This window comes from Rhinopithecus roxellana, chromosome 5 (assembly GCF_007565055.1).
Source record: "Rhinopithecus roxellana isolate Shanxi Qingling chromosome 5, ASM756505v1, whole genome shotgun sequence".
Lineage (NCBI taxonomy): Eukaryota > Metazoa > Chordata > Mammalia > Primates > Cercopithecidae > Rhinopithecus > Rhinopithecus roxellana.
In genome coordinates this window covers 136,885,439-136,912,808 of record NC_044553.1, presented here as the reverse complement: position 1 = coordinate 136,912,808, position 27,370 = coordinate 136,885,439, and the positions used below count along the sequence as shown (strand labels likewise).

The following is a 27,370-nucleotide window of genomic DNA, read 5'->3' as shown; positions in this document are numbered from 1 at the left end:
TATTCATTTTCTTAGATGAATGAATCAGGGAGATGAAAATTTCATTGCAGTGCTGATATAACTAAGCCGAGTCCTAATCCAGACAGTTCTGCGGATTGCGAGGAACAAGGACTCACATTCCTGTCCTGCCCTTCATTCACCTTTCTCTCTCTCCTCGGGATAAGGGAAGACATTGCCAAGCTGATGACATTTGAGAATCAGAGTTTTAGAGTTGAAAAAGCCCAGAGAGAGTGTGAAACCCAACTGCCTCATTATAGTCTTGCAGAAAAGAAAGGTCAGAGGATCCATCTCCAGGTCAGACATTTAAATAAAAGATCTGGAAACCTATGAGGGATGAGGGTACAGCCATAACACAGATTCCCCTCCTCAATAGCATTAAGACCAGTAAAAGCAACCACCATTGTTATATTTGACCTTGGAAGCCCAGGTTTCTGTTATTCCCACACCAGTGAGATAGTCTGAGCAAGACCTCAGTGAATCCAGAACTAATTATAAAATGGTATATAATATGCATCATATCTTGCTTTCTAATTGTTATCTTTTTCTTTCCTGTGATTATTCCTTGAATCATTGACATTGGTAGGTTGCATTAGAGTTTGCAGATTATGTCTCTATCCCCTCTGCTGTGCTGTGAGCTCATGGAGGACAGAAAGTGTGTCTCCTATTAATATAAATGTATAGCCTCATTAGTTCACAAAGCCTGACACAGAAAAGAGCTAAATACCTGTTTATGGTATCTCTATGTTAATGTTGAAGTTAATTCCAAAGAAGCATCATAGCTTCATTTCCTACAGTTTTGTGGACCAAAAGCCATTGAAACTAAAGCTACTTAAGTAGACAGTGTTGAGAATATAGACATTTTAACAATTTAACTTTAATAGTCTAAAGAAGATGCAAAATGAATATATATTTTTCATAATCATATACTACATGCTATGTAGTTGTCCAAAGAAGCGATAAGCATGATTTGATCTAAAATGATAGTAATGGAGGAGAGAGTGGACAGAAGTAGGATGGGTTTACATGAGAAATGGATAAGACTTGCTGAGATAGACTGAATATCATAGGACGAAAATAAAAGAAAATGCCCAAGGACAGTGGGGATGCCATTTACCAAGATGGGGAAAAACTGAAAGAAAAAGAAGTCTGGGGCAGGAAGGAAGACCTCACGATTTCTGCTTTACAGTGATATGATTAAGCTGTTCAATGATACGATTAAGTCCAACAGGACTTCACAAGATGCAGGTGGTCTTCCAGTATATTAAAGAATTTCAACCTATCTGATTAGAATTAAGTAGCTATGTATTAAGTAGCTATTAATTAAGTAGCTTAAGTTAATCTATCAGATAGCAAAATGGAGATGTCAAGTAGACAACTAGGGATATAAGAATCTGGGATTTCAGGGAGAGTTCCAGGCTAGAGACCTCAATTTGGAAGTCACTAAAATATGCATGACCTTTAATATCATGGCAAAGGATAAGAGCACCAAGGGAATTGTGCAGGCCAAGAAGAGACCTAAAACAGAAACCCTGGAGCCCTCCAACATTTAATAACCATCTAGTATATGTATATAACAGTACATATGAAGGAAAGGCTGCTCAATGTAATGGAAAGCCTGATGGATTAGGAATCAGGAATTCTAACCATTCTATAGCTATTCCAAGTTAAACTGATATTGACTTAACTTCTCAGGGCTTCCAATTCCTCATTTACCAAAACAGGAATGAGGTACAGGTAACACTAATGGTATCCACCAACCCTACTATTTTCCTATTTTCTTTTCTTCTTCTTCTTCTTTTATTTTTTTTTTTTTTGTTTGTTTTTTTGTTTTTTTTGTTTTTTTGTTTTTTGGTTTTTTTGAGACAGAGTTACTCTGTCACCCAGGCTGGAGTGCAACTGCATGGTCTTGGCTCACTGCAACCTCCACCTCCCAGGTTCAAGTGATTCTCGTGCCTCAGCCTCCTGAGTAGCTGGGATTATGCCCGGCTAATTTTTGTATTTTTAGTAGAGATGGGGTTTTGCCATGTTGGCCAGGCTGGTCTTGAACTCCTGACCTCAGGTGACTCACCCACCTCGGCTTCCCAAAGTGCTGGGATTACAGGCATGAGCCACCACACCTGGCCTCTGCCAACCCTAGCATTTTCCTATGACATGATTTCCATGTGGCATATATGTAGCATTTCAGTGACACAATCCAGCCTCATCGAAGACTGGTGTCTCGCTCTTTCCAGGCAGAATCATTTGCTGCTGCTGCTGCTGCTACCCAGGATCACATAGAAGGTTGCCTAAAAAGGGAGGCCCTCAGTGGAGAGGAGCAGCAGCTGCATGCCTTTCCCACTGGAACAAGAGTCACTGGAGAGAAGTGAAAATATTTGTATTCTTCATGTTCAGCTGGTGCATATGTCAGATAAATGTTGTACTATAGGTTATTTTTCTTGACATTGGGATGAACTTATGCTGAGCTTTATTTACTTTCTTGCCAAATGAATGCCAGCATATGTTTAGAAAAAGCCATTCAGGAAAGAGCATAGATTCAGCAATGCTCTAAAATTTAAGCTCCATGACCTACAAATAAATCAAACCCTTGGCTTTGCCTTACTGGAACTTGACACTCACCAATTGAACTAGACAGTTTGGCTATACCAGCAAAGATAAGATGTTGTCCCAGGTCAAGTGATCATATTTCCTTAAGTAGGACTAACTCCAGAGCAGGCTAAAGACCAGCTAGACTGTTTCCTCTGTCCAACAGGACTTCACTGGATGGCAGGTGGTCTTCCAGGACTTTAAAGAATTTCAACCTATCTGATTAGAATTAAGTAGTTAAAACAGGCCTTTGCTTTTTAGGTCATGGAGACGTCTCTCACATCACTACGAATAGCCAACCAAAATAACTAGCGCAAAACAGTTGGGATGAGTAGAGACAGCTACATCTTAGAATAGCAGCAGATTATGATGAAAAAAATCTAAATACAATATCAAGCCGATTTGTAGACGTCAAGATTTAGAGTAGCTCATCTTCGCAATCAGGTGAAGCACTCTTATGAGGGTAGAAACAGGAGTTATCCAATTTTACTATAAGAGAAATATACCCATGCAAATTAATCTTAGTATCATATACACAAATACTTTCTACTTCCCAGGCCTTATTCTCTGACTCTCTTATCTTTGGCTGATGACTTGGGTCCAGGAATTGTCTCTTAGACGTATCTGTTGCTGACTTTGCTTGGGTCATTGGGCTATTTTGATGTAGTGTCTAGTGTCTGACCTAGGCCATGAAAACTCCAGTTTTCAGCATTCCATCTACGCTTTTTTCAGTGTATATACACAAGTGCTTCTTTCTAACACTCCCATTCATGTATGGGCCTGGTGATACCAAGGGACTCACCCCCAAGGAAGTTCCAGTAGAGAACACAGTTTGAGCTACTGGGACACACAGCCTTAAGAACTGTCTTGGGCTTAACACATTTAGTACAAATGATCCACTCTAGGCTTAGAATTGATTCTAGAATGCTTCCACATAATAAAAATTAGAGAGAGAATGGCAAACTGAGTGACTGTGTTGACGTTGTTATGGTGAATGGTGCAGGGCTCCTTAATCCAAAAAAGATCCCATTCATGTATAGAGAATGCCCAACACATTTTCTTCACTCTTCTTCAGAAGTGCCTAGAGTGGATGCCTAAAGTTAGAAATAGGAGACCTAAAATCCAAGAAACCTTGGATCCCCTTCTCTGGGCCATCACTCCTTCCATACAGAAGTGGCCACTCTTGCCTGTTTGTCCTACTGTTTCCCTATAGACATCTGCCATAACATCAACCACATGTTAAACATTTCTCACATTTCCCTTTGCTTCTCTGGGAGGACTATACACCCCTTGTTCAAAAGTAAAGGCTGTGTCAGGTTGGTGTTTCTGTTTTGGTTTGTTTGTTTGTTGCATTTCTAACCTCAAACATAGTGCCTGGAACACACCAGGGCTTCAATCTATGTCAATGTCCTGCAGGAAAAATGAACAAAAGATACTCAAAAGAATCTCCACTAAGGAATCAGTTTCAATAAAGAAAAACAATGTCATTGGGAATCTCAACTTTTCTTTGCTAGCAGAGAAGAGTCCTATAATTTTTACACTCCACTGATTCATTCTGAACATGGTGTCAGGAACAATCCAGGGGCAAAAAACAATTAGTAGGGGAACAAAACAATCAGTTGAACTGTCTGGGATTTGAGCGATGTATACATCAAGTATCTTAAATTTGCTAAGCTTCTTCTCATTTGGCCAGAATGGATAACTCTTGGCTGCACTGCACCAAGAATAATTGTCCCTCATATATCCCCAATCAGCCGCCTTCCAATGACTCGTCAGAAGTGACAATGTAAAAGGTGCAGTGACTTTCACTGTTCTTGGCAAGTTTTGGACCAACTCCCATTGATTCACCCTTGAAATGGGTGAGCTCAGAGACACCTTGTACAGCTGGCTACAGTCACTGTGTCCTGCCTCTGACAATCACAAGGCCCTTGAGTTAAGCAGAGACCCAAGAAGAAGAAGTGAGACATCTGAGATGACCTTTATATTGCCTTCATGGGTAACAGAAGATCCGCAACACTTTGGCAAACACCAAAACTGTCTCATGCATCTCAGAGACAAAATTACCTTTCTATCTTCCCCAACCAGCACCAGAGTAGGTTACCCTACAAAGATATTTGGTAAGAGCCCAGGCACCTGAAAGACTGACCAGCCCCTTGTGGCCTATTTCTGTCCCGCATGGGTATTTCCTCATCATAGCTCCTGTTCTAGCAGTTGCTGACTTGAAAATTCCGTGAATTTTAATTTTAATTCCATATGCTCTAAGAAAGCTCTCTTTTCCTCCTTTGTCCTCGTGTCCTGTATTCTATTTCTGATCTGACTGTAAGAAGGTTTGTAGTTCTCTTGAAATATACCTTAGCTAGTAACACAGTTGGCCCCACAGTTGGCCTCACCAAAACTACGCCTTGAAAACTGGTCATTCAGCCCTTGTTCCAGGCCTGGCCCAGGATCCATCCACATCACCTATCTTCTGATAGTTGGACAATTTCTGGCCACTGGCCAATGGTCTGTAGAGATGAGACCCCGCAGGTCTCTTCTCAAAACATTCTTCTCTTTTCTAAATCTCTATGTCCTTCTTTTCTAACATGCTACTGTCTTACATCATCTTATTACAGCTTATTATATAGATGTCTGAACTCCTCAGCTAAATAAATGATAAACTTCTTAAGGGCAAGAACTATGTCTATACAGGTACAGCATTCTTGAAGCCCTAAAGCTATACCCTTAGCAAAAACTTGGTCTTGATGCAAATTATCCTTTCATAGAATTTAGAAGCTGACAGCCTGTGGACTTGATTCAGTGTGCTTGGCATATAAAAAAATAGACCAAGTTGCAATCTGCAAACAACTTGACAGGAATCTCCTTGTGTTGATGTTGTCCCTCTTCTTGCCTTTATCTCTTCCCTTTACTTAAACTGTAAATCAGGTGCAATTGTCAGGTACTGAAGTGGTGAATGAAAAGGGAATCCTCCCAGCATTCTGACCTGGTCTACAGGGTCAGCCCTCATCTCTTTGGTCGCCTCTCATGCCCCTCCTCCCCGCCTCCACAGTTCCCCAATTCCATTCTGGACATTTTTCAGAAAGGAACAAAGCATCCAGTTCATTCTGGACTTTGTTCAAGTCCTCAACTGTGTCAGGGTTGCTCACTATACGGTGAACCTGTATAGTATGTTGGGTCTCCTTGCAAGGGCCTCCCAAGTTTCTCTATACCTTCTCTTTAATGATGCTGGTGAGAATAATTATGACTATAATAATCACTAACATTAAATGCTCAGGAACCTATTAACTCATTTAATCATCATCAGTATCTTGTGAGCTAGGTGCCTGATCATTTCTATTTTACAAATGAGGAAGTCAAGTCTCAAAGATATTGACTACCATGATGAAATTACCATCACTGTATGAGGGCTAGATTTCTCACCCAGTCTGGTCCCAGAGTTTATGTTCTTAACCAATACATCACTCTGCCTCTTATAAAACTCACCATGTTTGTAATCAGTTATTTAATGGCTAAGTATTCCACTAGGCAGCAAGCTCCATAAAAACAGAGATGAATCTGTCTTGTTCAACATTGTATTTCTAAAGCTGAACCCAGGAGTTAGCTTGTAGAAAGCACTAAAGAAGCACAAGTCAAATGAATGAATAAAACAGCCAGTTGGCTAGCCCCCCTTGGAGTCCCAAAAGAGAATTATTTATCCTCTCTAAATAAAAAATATTTAATCAAAAAGTATCATAATCACAGTAATATTTATTAGAAAGCTTCCCTTTCTGCAACTCAGTCTTAGCCAAACAAATCCAAGCATTCAGAACTAGAAAGGGTGCAATCTGGAAATCAGTAAACCCAAAAACTCTTGGAAGAAAGAAAGTGCAGGTGGGTGCAAAGGCTTGGGCTGTCCACGGATCCAACTATAAGACACCAGCCCCACTCAGGCCCTCACTTGCCATCCTCCAGGCTGACTCACCCCTTTCGCAGGTTCTTCCCCAGTATCCAGTACCGGTGCAGTCACAGATGAAGCGGTTCCAGCCGTCCTTGCACACAGCATTGTTCTTGCAGGGGTAGCTGTCACACTGCTTGGCGCTCATCCGTGAACAGGAGGACTTGACACCCGCAGCGTTCTGCATCTCTGCCAGCTGTCGAATGTTCTTGCTGCGCCCATCAATGAACAGGTCACGAATGCAGCCCACGTAGCCATAGTTGAGCATGGCAGTCCACAGCTCGGTGGGGAGAATAAGGCCAGCACGGTTCTCTGGCAGCCCTCCCAGGTACATGTCTCCTTCCAGGTCCAGGATCTCACTCTCCCCACTGGCAGTGAATGGCGTGCGCCTGCTGTTCACCGATATAGTACCTGGGGTGGGAAGACAGATCTCAGGTGAGTCTGCCAGTTGCTTAACCAAATGAAAGAAGCCTAACAGGTGAGTGCTGAGACCAGCCACTGGCTGGCCAGGAAAGAACAATGCAAGCAAGAGAACTGGATGTTACAAGACAATGGAAAAGACAATGTAGGCCGCTTGGTTCCAATCTCTGCCAGGTGAGTCAACCTGGCCCTTAGGAAGACCCAGGAAAATCTCAGTGACCTGACATCTAGTGTATCTTTTCTCTACTTAACCCTCTTGACTGAGACCATACAGGTTGAGAGCAGCACAGTTCCCGCCTGTATTTAAATTCCAGCTCTAACATGTATGAGCTGTATAACCTTGAAGAAGTGACTTCACCTTCCTGTGCCTCAGTTTCCTCATTTGTAAAATGGGAAAATAACTGTCCCTACCTCATAGGTTGATGTGATTAAATGAGCAAATATATGCAAAGTACTTTTAAGAGTGACTGAGACAGAACGAGGCCTCTGTATGTTTCCCTGGGTTTTCGTCAAGGGCTCACCAACCCCGAAAAGATGGAACTTCCTCTTCTGTCTCTCTCTCCATGCACTGGTACTCTCTAGATTGGGCATTCACTACCAACCCTGCCAGTGAATATTTTGAGCATTCCCTGTGATACATTTTAACTGAAACATTATTCCTTATTTAGTCATTTAATAAATGTGTATGGAAGACCTATTCTGTCTCTGGTATAGTTCTAGGCACTGAGATGAACTTGATAGGCATGTCTCTCCTCTCATTGAGCAGATGTTCCAGAACAGAGGGACAGAAAATAAATGATATGGTTTGGCTGTGTTCCCACCCAAATCTCATTTTGAATTGTGGTTCCCATAATCCCTGCATGTTGTGGGACAGACCTGGTGGGAAGCGAATTGAATCATGGGGACAGTTACCTCCATGCTGTTCTCATGATAATGAGTGAGTTCTCACAAGATCTGATGGTTTTATAAGTATCTGGCATTTCTCTGGCTGGCACTACACTTCTGTCTCTCCTGCTGCCATGTGAAGAAGGACGTGTTTGCTTCTCCTTCCACCATGATTGTAAATGTACTGAGGCCTCCCCAGCCATGCTGAACAGTGATTCAATTAAATATCTTTCCTTTATAAATTATCCAGTCTTGGGTATGTCTTTATTAGCAGCATGAGAATGGACTAATACAATAAGTAACCTAATAAATGAAATAAATTAGCTAAGGGCAGGTGCTAGGAAAAGAATAAAATGGGTGGTGTGCTAGTTGCTCACGCATTCTACTTTAAAATGTAGAGTCACTGAAGGTCTCTCTAGGCAGGTAAAAGTTAGGCTGAAACCAGAATGTTGAGAAGGATCCAGCCATGCAAAGTTCAAGAGAGAGAGCATGCCAGGCAGAGGGGATGGAACCTACAAAGGCCCTGAGGTAGGAAGTAGTGTGGCTAGAACAGAGAAGGCAAGAGGGGGTGAGCAGGAGATCAAGTCAGAGATAAGCAGAGCCAGGAAGGGGATGGAGTTTGGACAGCATCGAATGAGACTGTAGAAGATGAAACCCCACAAGGTAACCTGGGACCTTGAGAACAGGGATTCTAGTCCTAAATGTCTTTATGACCCTAGGCCAGTCCCTGAACCACTTTATGGCTCAATTTCCCGAACTGGAAAATTAAGGAAATGGACTAGGTGATATCTAAACATCCTGTCAGAAATTTAAAAATAGGTATTTATTATTATTGATGTGCTTTATTGGTATCAAGACAAATGGGTCGTGCCATCCATCAGTCAGCCTTCACCTCTGTCTGATTCTCAGTTTCTTCAGCTATGAAGGGTATATAACCTGAAGGGCTGTGAAAATCAAATGAGATCAAGAATAAAACATATACACTTTAAAGTGCAAAGTCGACTGGACGCAGTGGCTCACACCTGTAATCCCAGCACTTTGGGAGACCGAGGAGGGCAGATCACTTGAGGTCAGGAGTTCAAGACCAACCTGGCCAACATGGTGAAACCCCGTGTCTACTAAAAATACAAAAATTAACCAGGTGTGGTCGCAGGCACCTGTAATCCCAGCTACTCGAGAGGCTGAGGCAGGAGAATTCCTTGGACCCGGGAGGCAGGGATTGCAGAGAGCTGAGATCGTGCCACTGCACTCCAATCTGGGTGGCAGAGCTAGATTAGCTCTCAAAAAAATTTAATTAATTAATTAAAGTTAACATAAATAAAGTACAAAGTCAACACAAGAATAGAAACATAGAAAGGATATTAAGGGGAATTTAACAATCTGCTTCCCTACTCCCTCCTAGAAGTTTTCTCCTAGAGAATCATGCTTCGCCTTTTGTTTTTTAATCTTTCAAACACATATAACAACAATAATGTCCTGGCCACCATTTTAACTATTTTATGTGCATTTTTGGACTTGACCTCAAAACAATCTTGGGAGGTAGGAGTTATTATTTTCTCTATCTTACAAAGGAGGAAGTTGAGGTCTGTATCTCTTACTATTTTCTCTGTTGCATAGTTTTCTTTCTTTACACCTCACATGTCCACAGGGCTAATCTGATCACCAGCTAAAATGGGGGGACATCTATTGCCAAGTAGGGACAATACTAGAATCAATTTAAATTTTAGAGCCTTAAAGACAACTCGAGGAGAATCTGTCCTCTGAATGTGTGACCATAACAGTTTTGAATGCACTTAACAAGTTCTAAGACTCACTTGCCCAAGTGAGGAGTGATTATAAAAGTTTTTCTAGATCACTGTTAGTCATCATTCTTCAAGATTATCAGGGAAGGAGGCACCACATTTAGATACACTTGTTTTTATAACTACTCTTTAGTATAGATTTATAATCTAAAACAAGTTACCAGAAAACATTCTCATGAAAAAAATGAAAGTCTAACAGATTGCATTAAAATTTTAGATTATACTGCTTTCATGGGACAATTGTTTGTTTACTCAGTACATTTTTATAGGCTTTGATCAAATTCATCAGTAGTTCAAAAAACTGGCCAGGCCAGGCGTGGTGGCTCACGCCTGTAATCCCAGCACTTTCGGAGGCCAAGGTGGGTGGATCACCTGAGGTCAGGAGTTCAAGATCAGCCTGGCCAACATGGTGAAACCCTGTCTCTACTAAATATACAAAAATTAGCCAGGCACGGAGGAAGGTGCCTGTAATCCCAGCTACTTGGGAGGTAAGGCAGGAGAATCACTTGAACCTGGAAGGTAGAGTTTGCAGGAGCTGAGACTGCTCCATTGTACTCCAGCCTGGGCAGCAAGTGAGAAACTCTGTCTCAAAAAAAAAAAAAAAAAAAAAAAAAAAAAAAAAAAGAATTAGCCAGTGCTTTAGCTCCCAGGTATGAAATTTAAGACTTCTGAAATTCAGAGCTGGGCACGGTGGCTCAAGCCTGTAATCCCAGCACTTTGGGAGGCCAAGACGGGCGGATCACGAGGTCAGGAGATCGAGACCATCCTGGCTAACACGGTGAAACCCCGTCTCTACTAAAAAAATACAAAAAAACTAGCCGGGCGAGGTGGCGGGCGCCTGTAGTCCCAGCTACTGGGGAGGCTGAGGCAGGAGAATGGCGTGAACCCGAAAGGCGGAGCTTGCAGTGAGCTGAGATCCGGCCACTGCACTCCAGTTTGGGCGACAGAGCGAGACTCCGTCTCAAAAAAAAAAAAAAAAAAAAAAAAAAGACTTCTGAAATTCAAACATATTTGTTGAAGTTGGGTCCACCAGTGGTTCAAACAACAAAAATTGTTCCACTACTTGAAAAAAATATATTGTATTAGGAGCAGACAGAAATGAACATACGGCAATTTTGTGTGTTTTAGCCTACCTGTGACATGGGTAGGTAACTTTTATGCTGTGCCAAGGTCTAGCTTAGTCAGACACAAAACCTGTCCACCATGACCTAACCTCAGAGATCCCAAACACATGCTCTTAAAAACCAACAGCAATGTTCTCTTTATAATTCTGGAACAGCTTTCTGACTCTGCCCTTGCTGTCATTTCACTGAAAAACAGAGAAAAAGAAAGAGAAGAAGAAGAAGAAGGATGGGGAATGTGGTGGGATTTAGCCTCCAAAGAAATTAATTTTGGGGGTGTTTTTCTGTGTAAAAAGAACACTATTCATTCTTGCTTAACGAGCACATTTAATTCGAAGGCTCTTGGTTCTGATCAGATTTCAGACAACCAATAAAGATTTCTACTGGGCAATAAAATGGCCAGGGCAGCAATCTGCCACCCGTCTGCCCTCTGCAAAGAATCCATCCAGCTCTTCCTAAGGGCAATGTTGCTATATCTGCCATCAGCCTAGCTTTGGAATTATGCAGAAAAGTCAACCCACCAAAGCTCAGTCACTCCCAGTTTCAGCCTTTTGGGGAACTTACTGCTCTCTCTTACTGGCCAAATGTACCTAGAAAGAAAATACCCAAATAAAGACTTTTTAATGTTCATCGGGAGAGTCAATCTCTATAAATATGGCACATGAAGCCAAGACCCTTCTTGAGTACATCCTACCTAAATGGAGAACCAGGAAATGAGTCTGAAATGCTAATGCTCTAATTACTGCTCTTGGGAAAATGCCCTTTCCGATAGCACAGAATGTGACTTCCATTGCCACATGGTCCATAGAAAGCTAGGCAGACTGTCCAAGCATTCAAAAATCCCTGACTATTTTGCCCCACCCCTACCCCCACTTTGTTACTATTGCACAGTAGCTATGTACTGCCTGGGGCTAGCTTGTTTGATCTGCAGCTACAGAAACGAAGCCATTTAAACAAAATGTAAAAGGTTATGAAGAGGAAGAGAGAGTTAGTGAGGTCTGAACAAAGAGTGAAATATAGGCTTTTACACCAAAGGAAGGCTTTAAATTGAATGTATCTTCAGGAAAAATCAATTTGCCTTTTCCTTTCTTGTCATAATTTCTCCGTGCAACATGACTCTTGCCAATTATTGAAGGGTGTATTGTTGCATTAACTCTTGCACAGTGAAGTTTATCCTACAGAATAATCACATAATGATGTCACAATCGGTTTCCATGGTGATGAGGAAAAAGAGAAGCAAAGAATGGGGGAATGGGGACAGATCACACCAGTGACATGAGAGTTGCTCTGGTAGCACTGGAAACGCTACTTGTAAAACCATCCTTAGCTCCAGGATCATAGAGCTATCACTGAGACAATTGTGCAGTGAGTAACAAGAGAGATAAGTGGAGAATGTGAGCCATCTATGAGACAGGTATCTTTTCAGAAACATAATTTTACAACAGCCATTAAAGAGAGTAGCAAAAGAATCAACAAGCATGCAAGAGCGAAAATTAAGAAATATAAAGCCAAAAAACAAACAGAGAAGCTACAGCTTTTGTCTAGTTTCAGTCACACATCCTGCCTCTTCCTACCTGATCTGCCATCTCGCTGAATGTCCACATGGTACCATTCCCCATCATTGGCTTTCTTCTGAGTGGCTTTCACTTTGATGGTGCCAGAGCCCATGTCAAGCAGCAAGTACAGGTTGCCATCAAGGAGCTCCACGGCAAAGAAGTCTACTTTTGTGTTCTTTTGGCTCCGAGCATCCTTCCTCTCTTGGGGCTTTCCATGAGTGAAGAGGATCAGGCCATTGGGCTCAGTGGTACGGAAGTCAAAGGAGATGGAGCCCATACGCTTAGTGTTCCACTTAGGCAAACTGATGTAAGCCTCTGGGGTCTCGAAGTTGATGGGGTCCAGTGTGGCCACATTCTCACACTTAAACACAACTTCGCCATAGATTTTCATCTTGGTATCCCCAATTCGGGCCAGGCGAGACAGCTCCAGACGGATGTCATTATTCTTATAAACAACCTGTCAAAAGCCAAACAAAAGTGCCATGTGAATCAATCTTGCAAACAGTATCTATCCATCACTCACTGGGCACCTGGAAAAATGACCCAAGAAGAGGCTTCAGGACATAGTTCAAAACAACATGAGAAACAATGAGACACAGGAATCAAAAAAGTATCTGAAGAAACATCTGATGTGCACACAAGCTCTAAAAAAGCCTTTATATTTCTACAGAATTTCTCTTGTCTCCTGGCCAATTTCTTGTGTTGTCAGAAAGTTACACAACATAAGCTTGCAAATAAAAATCAAGAGAGATTGAGTTGCATGGATTCACATACCTCATACAAAGTGATTTACTGAAGCATCCTTAGTAAAACACCAGAAACAACCTAAATGACCATCAATAGCAGATGGCACAGCTTTATAATGGAATATTAGGCAGGCCTTGCAAACAAGGTATTGCTTTTGGTTTTGATGTGGAAGCTCTCCAAGTCACATTGTTAAGTGAAATTGTCAAGGAACAGGATACAGGGTGCATTATGCTATCATTGTGTAAAAGTGTGGGGGTGTGGGGGCATTGTATGTATATATGCTCCAGTAAGCATAAAGTCTCTTTGTAACTATAAAATTGTCATTGGGGAGTATATTTGTGGGATTAATATTCTGGAATGGGAGGGTGACTTACTTTTCACTGTGCCATCTTGTAGTGTTAGACTTTTTTTCAACCATGCGGATGTGTTACTTTAAAGAAAAGATTATGTGTTAAAAGCTGGTGGGGACAGAGGTCTGTTTTTGCTTTTATTTTTTCCACATTGCATGTGCCCTCTGTATAGTGGTAGAATGAGACACCCTGAAGCTCTATTTCAGTCAGTCAGTCAGTCAGTCAGTCAGGGACATTGATTTAGTTGAGAGTCTGATTTTACAAAGAATACTGAACCAGATACTAATTCACCTTGTAAGGAGGCCCAGCAGAGCTTTCTACCTCCGTGCCCTACCCAAGGTTAGTGTACACTTCTGCAAAGCCATGGCCACTGTCCTGCAGTAGGTGGAGAAAGTGAGGATGACAGTTAAAAAAATCTGTTATGACTATCTAACAGCCTCTATGGAAAACAGTGTGGAGATTCCTTAAAGAACTAAAAGTAGAACTACCATTTGATCCAGCAATCCCACTACTGGGTATCTACCCAGAGAAAAAGAAGTCATTATACGAAAAAGGTACTTGCACACGCATGTTTATAGCAGCACAATTTGCAATTGCAAAATCATGGAACCAACCCAAATGCTCAGCAATCAACAAGTGGATAAAAAAACTGTGATATATATATACACATACATATATATGTGTGTGTGTGTGTATATATGTGTGTATATATATGTGTATGTATATATACACACACACACACATATATATGACTACTACTCAGCCATAAAAAGAAATGAATTAATTGCGTTTGCAGTGACCTGGATAAGACTAGAAACTATTATTCTAAGCGAAGTAACTCAGGAATGGAAAACCAAACGTCGTATGATCTCACTGATATGTGGGAGCTAAGCTATGAAGACACAAAGGCATAAGAATGATAAATGGACTTTGGGGACTTGAGGGAAAAGGTACGATGAGGGTGAGGAATAAAAGACTACAAATAGGGTGCAGTGTATACTGCTTGGGTGATGAGTGCACCAAAATCTCACAAATAACCACTTAAGAACTTGCTCGTGTAACCAAACACCACATCAACCCCAATAACCTATGGAAAAAAAGTCTGTTATGATTTTCTAAACCAGGTATAATCCATCTAAAAGCAGAAATTAATCTTTCTCCCTGAAATTAGAATTTCACAAAAGTTTTACTCTTATTCGAACTGAAATTTGATATAGTACCCTAGAATGGTTTTTGGTGCTCTGATCTCTGAGCAATGTCATATCCATAAAAACTTAATAAGCAGAAAACAATGGAAGGGAAATATACAAGGATCTGAATATTGAGCATACCAACTACTTTGCTATTTTCTTTATATTGCCTTATTCAAATTCTAAGTCAGGACCTAGATTTAGGTTTGAATTCCACATTTACTACTTACAAGCTATGTGACTTTGGCAAAGTAAATTTTCTGCATCTGTTTCCTCTCCTGAAATTGGGAATATAGGAATAAACAAACTATTTTGTAATAATAAAATGATTTAAAACATGTGAAGCACTTAGGAATGGAATATCTTCAGGGCACAAAAGTCACAGCTCTTTGGAGGGTTACTGTTAATCTCATTTTGTTCTTTCCACAGCCCTGAAAAGGTGATATTATCATCTCCAAAACAACAGTGGCTAATTTCTAAAATAAGCCTCATCTGTCCATATCTGTGAGAGAAAGTTAATTGGATGGGTCATTCCAGCACATATCATATAATCCCTCATATCCAAGTTTAGAATTAGTTCCCATCTCCCATCAGCAGGAGAGAATCAAGCAAAGTGGTTTGCATTCTAATGGGTATTGTAAGAGTGATATATAACCATGATGAAGCATTGAAAATGACTTGCTATTATGTAACCTTGACCATGGACCTAACCATAGTCAATAACATTGAAAATAATGATACTAACCCTTATTCAGCACCTACTACCAGGCACCATAGTAAAGATTTAACACCTCTCCATCCCATTAGATACAGACAACACCCATTTGAGATATCTGTAATCATTCCCTTATTTTACAGATGCAGAAAACGAACACAGAGAGTAGTTAGGGAACCAGCCCACAGACACACAGCTGATAAGTGGCAGAGCAGGACTTGAACCTAGGCATTTGAGCCCCAGGGTCCACATGCTCTGAACCAGACCCCACTAGCAGCACCTGTGAGGCTTTAACATTACATGGAAAGTCATGCATGCTCAATTTCACAATTCAAAAGCGGAATTTTTCATTTTAGCTAAACTGGGCTGACCATGTACAAAGGGAAATATTGCAGGATCCTCAGGCAATCACTCAAGTGAGTAAACCAGAAAAGAAATCATAAAAGTTTAATGAGCGTCAGCTTCTCCTTTCTAACCCTCGCTATTATACCTCAGCATGTGAGATCTCTTTGTCATAAACAAACTTTGGCTTTTTCTGCATTTGGGTTAAATGCCTATGACTAGAGTTCCTAGTAAAGGTTAATTATTAATGTATAACAATAGGTCATCCCAAAGGGACAGAAGGAGGCTTGGTTCCATGGAACAATACACAGAAAGAGAGATCAGGCATTCCTACAGGAGGCTGGGGACAGAATAAAAAGGAGGAAAAAAAAAAAGGCTTTTAACAACATACAAGAGCAGTGAAGAGGAACTCTTCTGCGAGAAGGGTACCTGACTGAGACTGGGAGGGAAGGTGAATAGCTGGAATGAAGATTTCTGAAGAGATAGGTAAGAGAATCAAGGGCCAGAAACTGGCCAGACAGAGATAACCAGACTTCTCTCAAAGGCTCTTTGAAGGTGAGTGCTCTATCTACTCCATGGCCCTGAAATTACCTATTTATACCGAATTTTCACTGTTGTGAATAAAAAGCCAACATCACTCTCACTGACAGCTGAATAACCCTTCTGAGTCCCATTTTATTTATTTCAAAGGTAAGAGCCCGGATATCTGTTCTACAAACTGTCCCTCTTTCCCACCCCACAGGGCTGTTGTCAAGATCAAACGGGGATGTTAGACATAGTAGGACACAACAATTCTAAACTGGCACACAAAACTAGGAAGAAATAATCCTGTTATCTTCATCGCCCATGGTGTTGAGTTTCTGTTGGAAATGGACAGGGTCCTGAACTGAGGTTCTGTGAAGGTTTTTCTACCAAGAGGAAAAGGACAGGAGGGCAAGGGACTTGTAGCCCAGTGATGCTCAACTGGGACTCTCCATTGTTAATATCTTCACCTTCCCCACCTGCTCTGTGCAGAACCACAGCCACAGCCATGCAGAAGTGTACTGGCACCCTGGGTCAGCATGGAGGCAGGAAACCCTGCTGGACCCCCTTACAAGGCAAATCAGTGTCTGGTACAATGTTCTCTGTAAAATCAGACTGTCAACTAAATGAATGTCCCCAAATGGCTGGCTGAACTAGGAAGAGATGTGGCATCAAGTGACAGAAAGCAGCCTTGGCTGACAAGTTGCCTCGGCGAGGAGAAATTAAAGACAAAGTAGAAATGACTCCCTATGGGGGAAGATGTCACATAGGCTGGGAGGTACAGAAACAGAGTCACAAACAGTGACAAGCTGGTCTTACTATCCCACCCATGGGCTTGTAAAGACTGCTGTTTGGACACATAACTCATGCTTAGGAGACCAGACAATAAAACAGCTAAGGAAAGAATCTCAGAGTTAAGACAAAGTCTCTCAGGAAAAAAAAATATACTTGTATTCCTCCATGATCTTTAATACAGAGACATACAGGAACAATACCAGGAGTAAGACAAGCTGAGAGCCGGAACAATGTAACAAAAATTGAGTCTATCATGTGCCAGGTACTTTGCAAACACTGTTTTATATCATACACAATAAGCAAATGAAATAGGTAGCATTAGCCCCATTTTACAGACATGGGGCTCAGCAGGGATACATACTTGCCCAAGATCATGTAGGCTATTAAATGCATAAACAGGACTTGAGCCCTTATCTCTCTGACTGCACTGGGGTAATGATATGCTCCGAGAGGGCAATTTCTAGGCCCTCCTGTAACCCATGCCTACACACAAAGCAGAAACTCCTTCCTTAGTCATGCACAAAAACCACACCCAAGTCCATCTCAATGTGCAAAGCCCTTCACCTCCTGTACAATCCATTTCTAATGGATGTCTATACCTCCCCACTTACGGATCACCTCAAAGGCTTCCGTATGAACCCAGGTGTTATTGCTTCTGCATTTTTGTTCACTGGGTTTCCTAGGCTGCAGTGCCTTTCTCTTCTCTCCAGCCTCTCTAAATGATGCCCCTTCACCAAGATTTTCAAATCCATTTGAGAATTTCCCTGGCTACTCTGGTACTTGGTGATCCCACAGTCTGATAAATCAGAATCCTTTTATTACCTACCAGTGAGGAAGCTGTCTGCCCTATTGCCCAACCCACTTGATTGGAAAAAGAGAGAGTATTCTAACCCTGCATGATGCACTTATTACTTCAAATTCTTCCAAGGTATTTGAGTTAGAAGGCAGGTGCATGAGAATAAACCAAGAATTAGAGATAGTCCCCACTCAGAGAAGTATTTTCTTCTCTCCCTCTGCCATCTTATCCCAGGCCACTCTGTTCTCACCTTTCTGAGAATGTGTTTCCACATGTTCTGTTGTAAATGCCCCATCCCTATGCACTCCAGCAAGGGAACTAGAAAGAATGAGGGGATGTAGGCACGTGCCCTGGAGTACCCAGATGACTTCTTGTCACTATTTGTCCCGCCAAGGAATAGGAAGTTTACCACTTGGTCTTTCTTTTCTCTTGTTTTTAAAATATCTGCATAGAGGACAACTTCAATAAAAAACACCAGGTCAGCGGCTAAGACCATGCCATTCACAGGTTTGTGACTTGAGGCCTGAGCACCGATGATCCACTCCACATCAGTGGAGAAGGTTTGAAAGTAAGGACGCTGGGGACATTTTCTGAAGCTGGAGAAATGGAATGGTGGAGAAGCCAGTATCGGGGCACTAGTGAGTGGAGCAGAGTTGGCTACAAATCTCAATAAAGCTTTTCCACTGTATACCTAACTGCAAAGTAGTTTACTCACAACAAGCAAAAAATAAAGATATACTTATCTCCCTCCCAAATTTAATCCTTTGACAATAGAAAATAATGAAATGAACTTTTTCTCTTCAGCTTCCAGGATGATACAGCTTCTAGATAAAACTGTTGGGCTAATCTTATTATTGTGTAATGTTCCTACTCAGGGTAAAATAATGACTAAGAAGTGTTGTGAAAGAATCTTGCTTCTGGGGTGTCTACGGAATCACACATCCCACTGTCTCTGCCCCACTTCCCTTCTTTCCCTCAGGCAGCCGATGACTTGGGCCTGCTGTGATTTCTCCCTCCTCTAAACTGTCCACTCCACTCCCTGTCACTTAAAACTCTCAACTTTGTTATCTTTGTACAGCACAAGTTTGGTCTTTTCAATAGATTTCAAACACCTTATGAATAAGAAATATGAATTACACCTTTTAAATTCTGAAATTGCTCCTAACTATATAGGTGCTTACCAAATGTTCATATCTTTATTAAATTAGATATTAGACTGAAGTAGCAGTATAGCGCCATGGTTAAGATCATGACCTTTGGAGGCTCCCTAACTAGGGTTTGGACACCTTACCGTGTTACGTTGGGCATGGTATTTAACTTGTCTCAGCCTATGTTCTTCTACTGTAGAATGTAGATAATATCTTACTTCACAGGATTGTAAGAAATAAAGGAGATGATGGTCCCACATATAAAAGAACTTTACATAGTTTCTGACTCTTGATAAGCACTAAGTAAGTGGTAGTGATCACCATTAATTTTGTTATTTACTGAGAAAAGCCAGAATAAATCAACAGACAGTATAGCATGGAGTTATTAAGAAGGAAAGATTCAGGCTGGGCAAAGGGGCTCTCGCCTGTAATCCCAGCACTTTGGGAGGCCGAGTCACGTGGATCACTTGAGGCCAGGAGTTCAAGACCAGCCTGGCCAACATGATGAAACCCCATCTCTACTAAAAATACAGAAATTAGCAGGTGTGGTGGGGTATGCCTGTAATCCAAGCTACTCAGGAGCCTGCAGTGGGAGAATCGCTTGAACTCCGGAGTTGGAGGTTGCAGTGAGCTGAGATCGCTCCGGCCTGGGTGACAGAGTGAGACAAAAAAAAGAAGAAAAAGAAAGATTGTCACTGAGGATAATTTCTAAGCCAATTGTCAAGCCTAAGAGGCAGGGCGACAACAAAAGAAAAACTCTGAATTTAATAAACTATAAAATCATAGCTTTATACATTTATTTATAGGTCATATATTATTTATTTATGAACTTCATATATGTATTTATAAATTATATATACTTATTTATAAATTGTATATACTTAATTGCCTAATGTGACATTTATGAGATGCACACACAGCAAACACGTGCTCAGATTTAGATTCATATTCATGAACATCATTTTTTATCACAGGATGCCATTGATCAAACTCCGACAGTGAAGTCCAAGCACAAATGTGGCAGCAGATGGTCCTCTTAGATCCCAAAGTCAGAAGAACCTAATATCTGGCATGAACAGAGCCACATCTGCATCTCTGATCTTGCTAACAGGGGTCAGTAAACTAACTCCACCTGCTGAGATACAGCTGACACCCAACCTGGGGCTCAAAGTCCCAAATGCTGCATCAGATGGATGCCACCATTTTCACGCTTTATATTTTGTTAACAGTGGTCAGGATCCACCAAAGATAAAAGACTAAGCACCAGAAATAGAAAACTGGAACTGAGGTTCAGACTTGTAAGGCAGGAGCCAGAAAATGTCCAAGTTCTAGAGCTCAAAAAAAAGGTTAAAAAAACTCCAGATAAAGTTGAAACCAATAGTACAATGTTGACAGTTAATTAAATTTTTAAAATTCTGTGTAATCCAACACTCTATGGGTCAAATGAAGCATATCTGAAAGCTAGATTTCACCAGATGGGGCCATCCTCTCTGATCTATGGCCCTATTTGTAAGAGAGAGGCCAGGAAAAGATAAAAGGGACATATGGCAAGCTGGAGTAGAAGAAAAGATCCAGGAAACTGACGTTGAAGTGCAAAATCCTTAGTCCATACCTCATTCTGAAAAAAGCCATTCAGTCATGTAGGCATGCAGGCAGGCCAGCCAGAAAAAGAGAGACAGCTGTAAGCCAGTCAGTTACTCTGCCCTCATGAATCACAGAGCCATGAGTGCCAGCCCGAGAGCCCCACTGATAATGCAAGTCATTACTACTGGTGCTCAAGTTAAGCGCAGGCTTTAACGAGTATTTACTTGATGGATTCTTTGTGAAAGGAAAATGATCATATAGGTTTATGCCCAGTTACAGATGGGGACAGTAAGAAGTCAAGCAAGATTTCCGACTCTTTGCCTTACTGAATGCTCCATACCTGTTCAGAGTGGAGGTCTCAATTTTATTCTTCTCAAGAAGAACTTTCTTAGGACTTTTATTCCACTTAAACAGTTGATCAGGAACAGGCTGCAAATGTATTTGTGTGTCTCATAGAAAAACTTTCCAGGCTGGGCACAGCGGCTCACGCCTGTAATCTCAACACTTTGGGAGGCCAAGGCAGGTAGATCATGAGGTCAGGAGTTCACGACCAGCCTGGCCAAGATGGTGAAACCTGGTCTCTACTAAAAATACAAAAATTAGCCAGGCGTGATGATAATCACCTGTAATCCCAGCTACTCAAGAGGCTGAGGCAGGAGAATCGCTTGAACCCGGGTGGCAGAGATCATGCCACTGCATTACAGCCTGGGCAACAGAGTGAGACTCCACCTCAACAAAATAAAAAATAAAAAGAAAGAGAAAAAGTTTCCAGTCAATCAAGTTTCTGGAGCATTAAGGATACTATAAAGGCTCAGTCTATCACAGTCTATCACAGGCTTGCTGTTTCAGGCTTTATCATCTTCACAGAGTCTACTAAGCTTCTACTAAGTTAATAAATAAGAACTTGACATAGACAGACCCAGGCAGAGACATAAGACATGAACTGGCAAGTATGGGCCATAGTTCTCCAAGATAGAACTTGTCAATGGGTAGTTTAAGTTTCTAGTTGCCAGTTAATCTTTTCACACACAACTGGATAGCAGCTCTCCCATTTCTTAGAGCCATGTCAGCAAATATGTGCCTCTACCCTCCTTTCCCAGCAGATGGCATTCATCATCAATCAATGTATTTACATTCTACTCCCACTCAACCCAGATGAAGCCTCAGAATCGTCTCAAGGTAGTGCTCCTAGCAGTTAACTACCAGTCACTGAGAGCCAGAAATTGAGATGAACCTATTCTCCACCTTTCTTATCCTCTAACACAAAAGCCAAGTTAATATGAATTGACTAGCTATACTAGAATATTAGAAACAAAAGCCCATGTAAATGTACTAAATAATCACTGTATCTTTAGCGCTAAACCATGGAGGATAGACCTTGAGACATAATTGCTGCCACCAACATGCACAGAGAAAGTTGAAGGATACTTAAGGGGGGAACATTTTTTCATATCAAAATTGGAGTGAGATATATTTGTCATGTCAATTAATGTACAAAAACCTAAGACCATAAACTTGATTGAAATTGTAGTTCTGTGCCCTCTGGTTGCCAGGGATGGCACTGTTTCGATCCTCTAAACTAAGCATCATAAACACATGGGTTGTGTGTTTCTGACATGGTAACCAATGCATTCCCTGTATTTAGCAAAGTGTGTGGCACATAGTAGAAGCTCAATACATACACACTCTCATTTCCTGCATTTTCTTAGGTACTAAACAGACCTACCCAGAGAATGCCTACATTTTCTTCTGTCTTAGAATATTTGATGAGGGCACCAACTCCACTAGAGTAAAAGTTACATGTCACAAAGAAGAGGAACTAAGATCAGATGAATAGGTGGTACTTGATTATGAAAAGTTCTAAAAATATATACATTATGCAATTAGGGGAAAAAGGTAACAGAGTAGAAAGGAAGCCTTAAGCTGTTTGATTAAAAAGATGACAAAATTTAAAACATACCTTGCTGAACCACTAGGAAACTACTGTTATTTTTATTCTAAGGACTAGATATGACTCTAATTGTCTCACTGTTAACATGTCTGGGAATAACATGTCATTCTCTGCTTCCAATTGTTCAGTGGTTCTTTATCAACTTCAGAATTAAATGCAAACTTTGAAGCATTATATAAAAACCTCTTCCTGATCTAGTCCTCACTTCACTGTTACCAGCCTTGACAAAAGTTCAACAGGTCCTCCAATTTATCATTCCAGGGATAAGCCTTGCCTGGATTCTCTACCTGGATAACTACTATTCGTCACTAGAGGCACAGTTTAGGCATCACCTCTTTTGAGAAGCCCTTCTCCAATATTTCTACCCACTCCACTCCCACCCACAGCTGATTTCTTCCTCTCTGCCCCCATGGCTTCATGTTCTAACTGCTATCATTGTATTTATCATATGGTGCTGGAATTGTCTGTTTCCTCCAGTAGACCAAGAGCCTCTCAAGGGGAGAAAACTATGCCTTTTCTCTCTGTATCTCTCAATACCTGACACAAAGTATGTGCTTACAGGAGGCTGTGGAAAAATGGGAAGAATAATAGCAAGGAAAATCACAAGGGCTACTTCCTGATGCCTTTAAGTCGGTGAAGACTATAATGCAGAAAGAAGCCTCTATATCTATTCTGCCTGAAAATAAGTAATAAGATGAAAAGGCAGAAAGCTAAATTATTACAAATGGATAAAAGGCATTTGATGGAACCACTGAATATTTAGTAGAGTTTTCCCCAGTATGCATGTATAGAAAACGTGCTTTTATTTTTAAGGCAATCTATATGGAAAGTTCTGCACCCCAGAGTGGCAGCTATCATTAGAGTATATGTCTCAGCAGAATACTAACAGAAGAAGTAAAAGCTCAATCACAAACTCCAGTAAGGTCCTCTAAGAGACTGGCTGACAAAGTTTGGTGCCAACACTACCTCCCACACTGAGGCATGCTAAGGGGCTACTGGACACCTCTAATATGACAATGTAGCTTTGACTTGTCAGAGAAAACACATGGATGTTTTGAGACAGTACCTCAGAGTCTTCATCCTCTGTACCTAGAGTCAAAGAGCAAGAATGAATCTCCAACAATGAGGCCTTTGGCCACAACTAGCAGCTTCTGGCTGTTAGCAGCTACTCTGAAAGAAAATAGTTGACAATAGGCATGCCAAACAGCTTTTGTAGAAAAAGCTAATATGAGAGTCTCAAAGACAAAAGAGTCACAGAAATTACTGTAAAAAGATTCAATGAAACTCAACCTTTAAGAAGTCTAGCATAGCTGGTTGGAAACAATAGTAGCACATGAGGCAAGCAGGTATTGTAAGCAATCCAGATGACAGAAGCAGTTAGTTCAGAACCATGCGTAAGACGGGTTTGACAAAGAGGGGCAGACCAATAGGTAAGTTCCAGGAGATCTCTTTTAAGTGCCCATAGGGGCAATCTCTTATAATGTCAAGCCCACTAATTTATGCAAAATACACGTGGACCAGTGCTGTATGGCTTCCTGATGGCTGAGCAACCTCCAAAGGAGATCTGCCCATCAGGAGCAATTACAAAGTATTTCTTGCCTGGCCTGTGAAGCAGTTCTGCTTCTAGCCTAATGAAGGCTTTAATCAGATGGCTTTTCAAAGGGTCCAAAGAGTCCCTCTGCAATCAGCAAAAGAGGTAGAGAAAGTGATAGGAAGAATATGCCAGGCTGGCAGGTAGCTGATAACAGAATGATTTCCAACTTGGTACAGAAGACAGTAAGTAAGAGTTGGGTTCAAACTGACAATAACATAGATAGAAATGCTAGGACTCGAATTAATTTTCTTCCGAAAAAGGTTTCTTTACACTTTGTTAGCTTAAAAGTAGTCATGCAACAAAAGGTCCCCTCCTTTCTTGGGACTCCTTTTCAAGGTGATGGTATATAAACCCTAATACTTATACCTATGAGTTTGCATTACCTTTAGTAAATCTGCAGAGACCTAGATAACCACTAGATGTCCCTTATGCCATGCAAAATCAACCTGAAATGACTTTCACTACCAGTTACACAAATCACATTTAAAGATAGCTTTTCTAAGCCTTTGATCTTGGGTGCCAACTGTAATTCCTATGATGACTCACTCCTTTTCCTTATTTATATTGTGTCCACTTTTGTAGTATTTCAATAGTCTTTTATTATAACATATAAAATTATAGGCAGAGAATAGGAAACTGATGAATTAAATTTCTTTTTATATTTATACAAAAGAAGAGGTAGAAATAATAGAGAAATAAGTAGAAAGAAATATTGGAGAAAAGGGACATAGGGTGTCTAAAGAGGTCCCAAATTCATTATCACTTCTAGGAATCAAGTAAGTTTTCATATAAAACCACAAGCTCAGACTAAATTCAGTCTCCATACACTGGGATCTTGTATTCTGAGATTAAATAAAACTAGGTGTGATAAATATTTTTCATTTCACATGTCAAGTATGATCAATCACAAATGGTTGTCTATGACACTAAGTAGGAAAGACTGTTGTACTGTGATCAACGAGCAATGTCTGCTGTGGGTGTGGGAACTGGGAACAGTGGCTCCCATGATATGCCTTTGCAGAACTCGGGTTAACCCCCTAATCCTAAAGGTCCCAGAGTTGGGATGAATGTGGGTGATGGTGATGGTGGTGGCGGTGGTGATGGCAGTAGTAGAAACAGCGATAGCTAATATTAACAGAGAGCTTCCTATAGGTTGGTCATTGTTCTTAGTGTTTCACATGTAAAAACTATTTAATCTAAATATGAAATATATTCAAACCAAGATGTGACACTACCTTTGAAAATAAAAGAAGGGGGCACTATTAATAATTCACCTGGACAGGAGATATTACCCAGAACTTTCCAAGGTGACCTGGAATAGATGGCCATCCTATTTGATCCTCACAACCTGAGGCAGAAGCAGCAGCATAAAATACAGTTAACATCAAATATGCTGAGTTGAAGTATATTCTGAGTTGAAGCATATACTCTGAGTTGAAATTCTTGTTCAGCGACTTGTTACTATGTGATCTAGACAGGTTACTTAATCTCTCTGTACCTCAGTTTTTCCATCTTTGAAGTGGGATAACAATAGTACATTTACCTCATAGGGTTGTTGTGAAAATAAGATTAAATATATGTAACATGCTTAGAATATCTCCTGGCACCTTGTATATGTTAGTTACTGTTATCCTTATTTTACAATTGAGAAAACTGGGAATCTGAGATTTTATTATCTACCTAAGCTCACACAGCTATTAGGTAGTGGAGCCAGCACAGAAATAGAGATAAGTCTGGCTTCAGAGCCTATAGGCTCAGCAACTATTACTATCCTGTCTCTACAACAGAAGAGAAACTAAGATTCTTCAAGATCACACTTTTGTTTGTTTTTTGGTTTTTTTTGAGACGGAGTCTCGCTCTGTTGCCCAGGCTGGAGTGCAGTGGCCGGATCTCAGCTCACTGCAAGCTCCGCCTCCCGGGTTTACGCCATTCTCCTGCCTCAGCCTCCCAAGTAGCTGGGACTACAGGCGCCCGCCAACTCGCCCGGCTAGTTTTTTGTATTTTTTAGTAGAGACGGGGTTTCGCCATGTTAACTAGGTTGGTCTCGATCTCCTGACCTCGCGATCCACCCGTCTCGGCCTCCCAAAGTGCTGGGATTACAGGCTTGAGCCACCGCGCCCGGCCAAGATCACACTTTTAAGATTCTTTGATCACACTTCTTCAGCTAGCTGGATTATAAAAAATGTTACTAGAAAATTTGATCTCTCCTGCCTGTGGCTCAAGATAGCAGATTACACTCAAGTAGGCATGGATGAAGCATGTTTAGGAGCCCCTGCCAAAGCCTTGAGGAAGACTTCTCCAAGGTCCATATCCCCCTTAGATTATATGAAGAGGTGGAAAAGACACGAAAGAGTCAAGAAATGTCTGCATCCCAATTTTAGGTCCTGAAGTTCCCTAATTCAAACATCAGTGAAGTTCCTGCTCTAACCTTGCATGAGGTGGCCCACTCGAGCTCATGGTGTCCACTGATACTCAGTAATCTCCCAGTGACAACCTGGATCCATTTTGATTCTCTTGATAAGACAGATGGCAAGAGCTACTGCTGGACACAGAAGAGCGAGTGCCAAGCCAACTGTGCACACCTTACTCTACAGATATGGACCACAATCTACCCACAGCAGCCAGATGGTGGAAACTGACTGTCACTGATTCCTTGCCCAGAACTCAGACCAGCTCTTCCGGTTACTCATCAGCTCCTCAATAAGTATTAATTAATGGTTTATTTTCATAATGGGAGATGGGAACGTTGCCATATACATCTGTTCAGTGGCACTGGGCTGACCTAAATTAGACCTTTCCTGACAGCAGCCCCAGGCTTTTTATCAATGGACCATCAGTTTGGAAGTCATTTGCTCCTGAAGTATGTCTGTAAGCAAACAATGTTCTTAGAAGATCTACAAAAAGGGAAACGTATCTCTGTAGCAGGCTGAATAATGTTCCCCAAAGATACCATATCCTAATCCGTGGAACCTGTAAATGTTATCTTATTTGGAAAGGTGTCTTTGTCTTTGCAGATGTGATTAAGTTAGGGATCTTGAGATGAGACTATCATGTATTCTCCAGGTGGGCCCTAAATGCAAGCACTTGAATCCTTGTAAGATGAAGGCAAAGGAAGATCACACATACAGACAGAGAGATAATGTGAATATGGAAGTAGAGATCAAGGGCCACAAGCCAAGGAATATGGGCAGCTATCAGAAATGGGAAAAGTCAAGCAACAGATTCTCTCCTTGATCCTTAAGAGGCCCTGTTAACACCTTGATTTTAGCCCAGTGAAACTGATTTATGACCTCTGGAATTATGAGAAAATAAATTACTGTTTTTAAGCTACCAAATTT

General features: G+C 41.2%; 1 protein-coding gene across 5 annotated transcripts in view; it reads right to left on the bottom strand.

The window, feature by feature from the left end:
* The window catches only part of NRXN3 (neurexin 3), a 1,636,170-nt gene that overhangs the window by 1,145,608 nt on the left and 463,192 nt on the right, over window positions 1-27,370 (bottom strand). For all 5 annotated transcript variants that reach the window (XM_030931539.1, XM_030931540.1, XM_030931537.1 and 2 more), the window contains 2 exons: window positions 12,317-12,755; window positions 6,542-6,925 (listed from right to left, as the gene is read on the bottom strand). In XM_030931539.1, coding sequence (XP_030787399.1) covers window positions 6,542-6,925; window positions 12,317-12,755 — 823 coding nt within the window. The remainder of the gene's footprint in view (window positions 1-6,541; window positions 6,926-12,316; window positions 12,756-27,370) is intronic.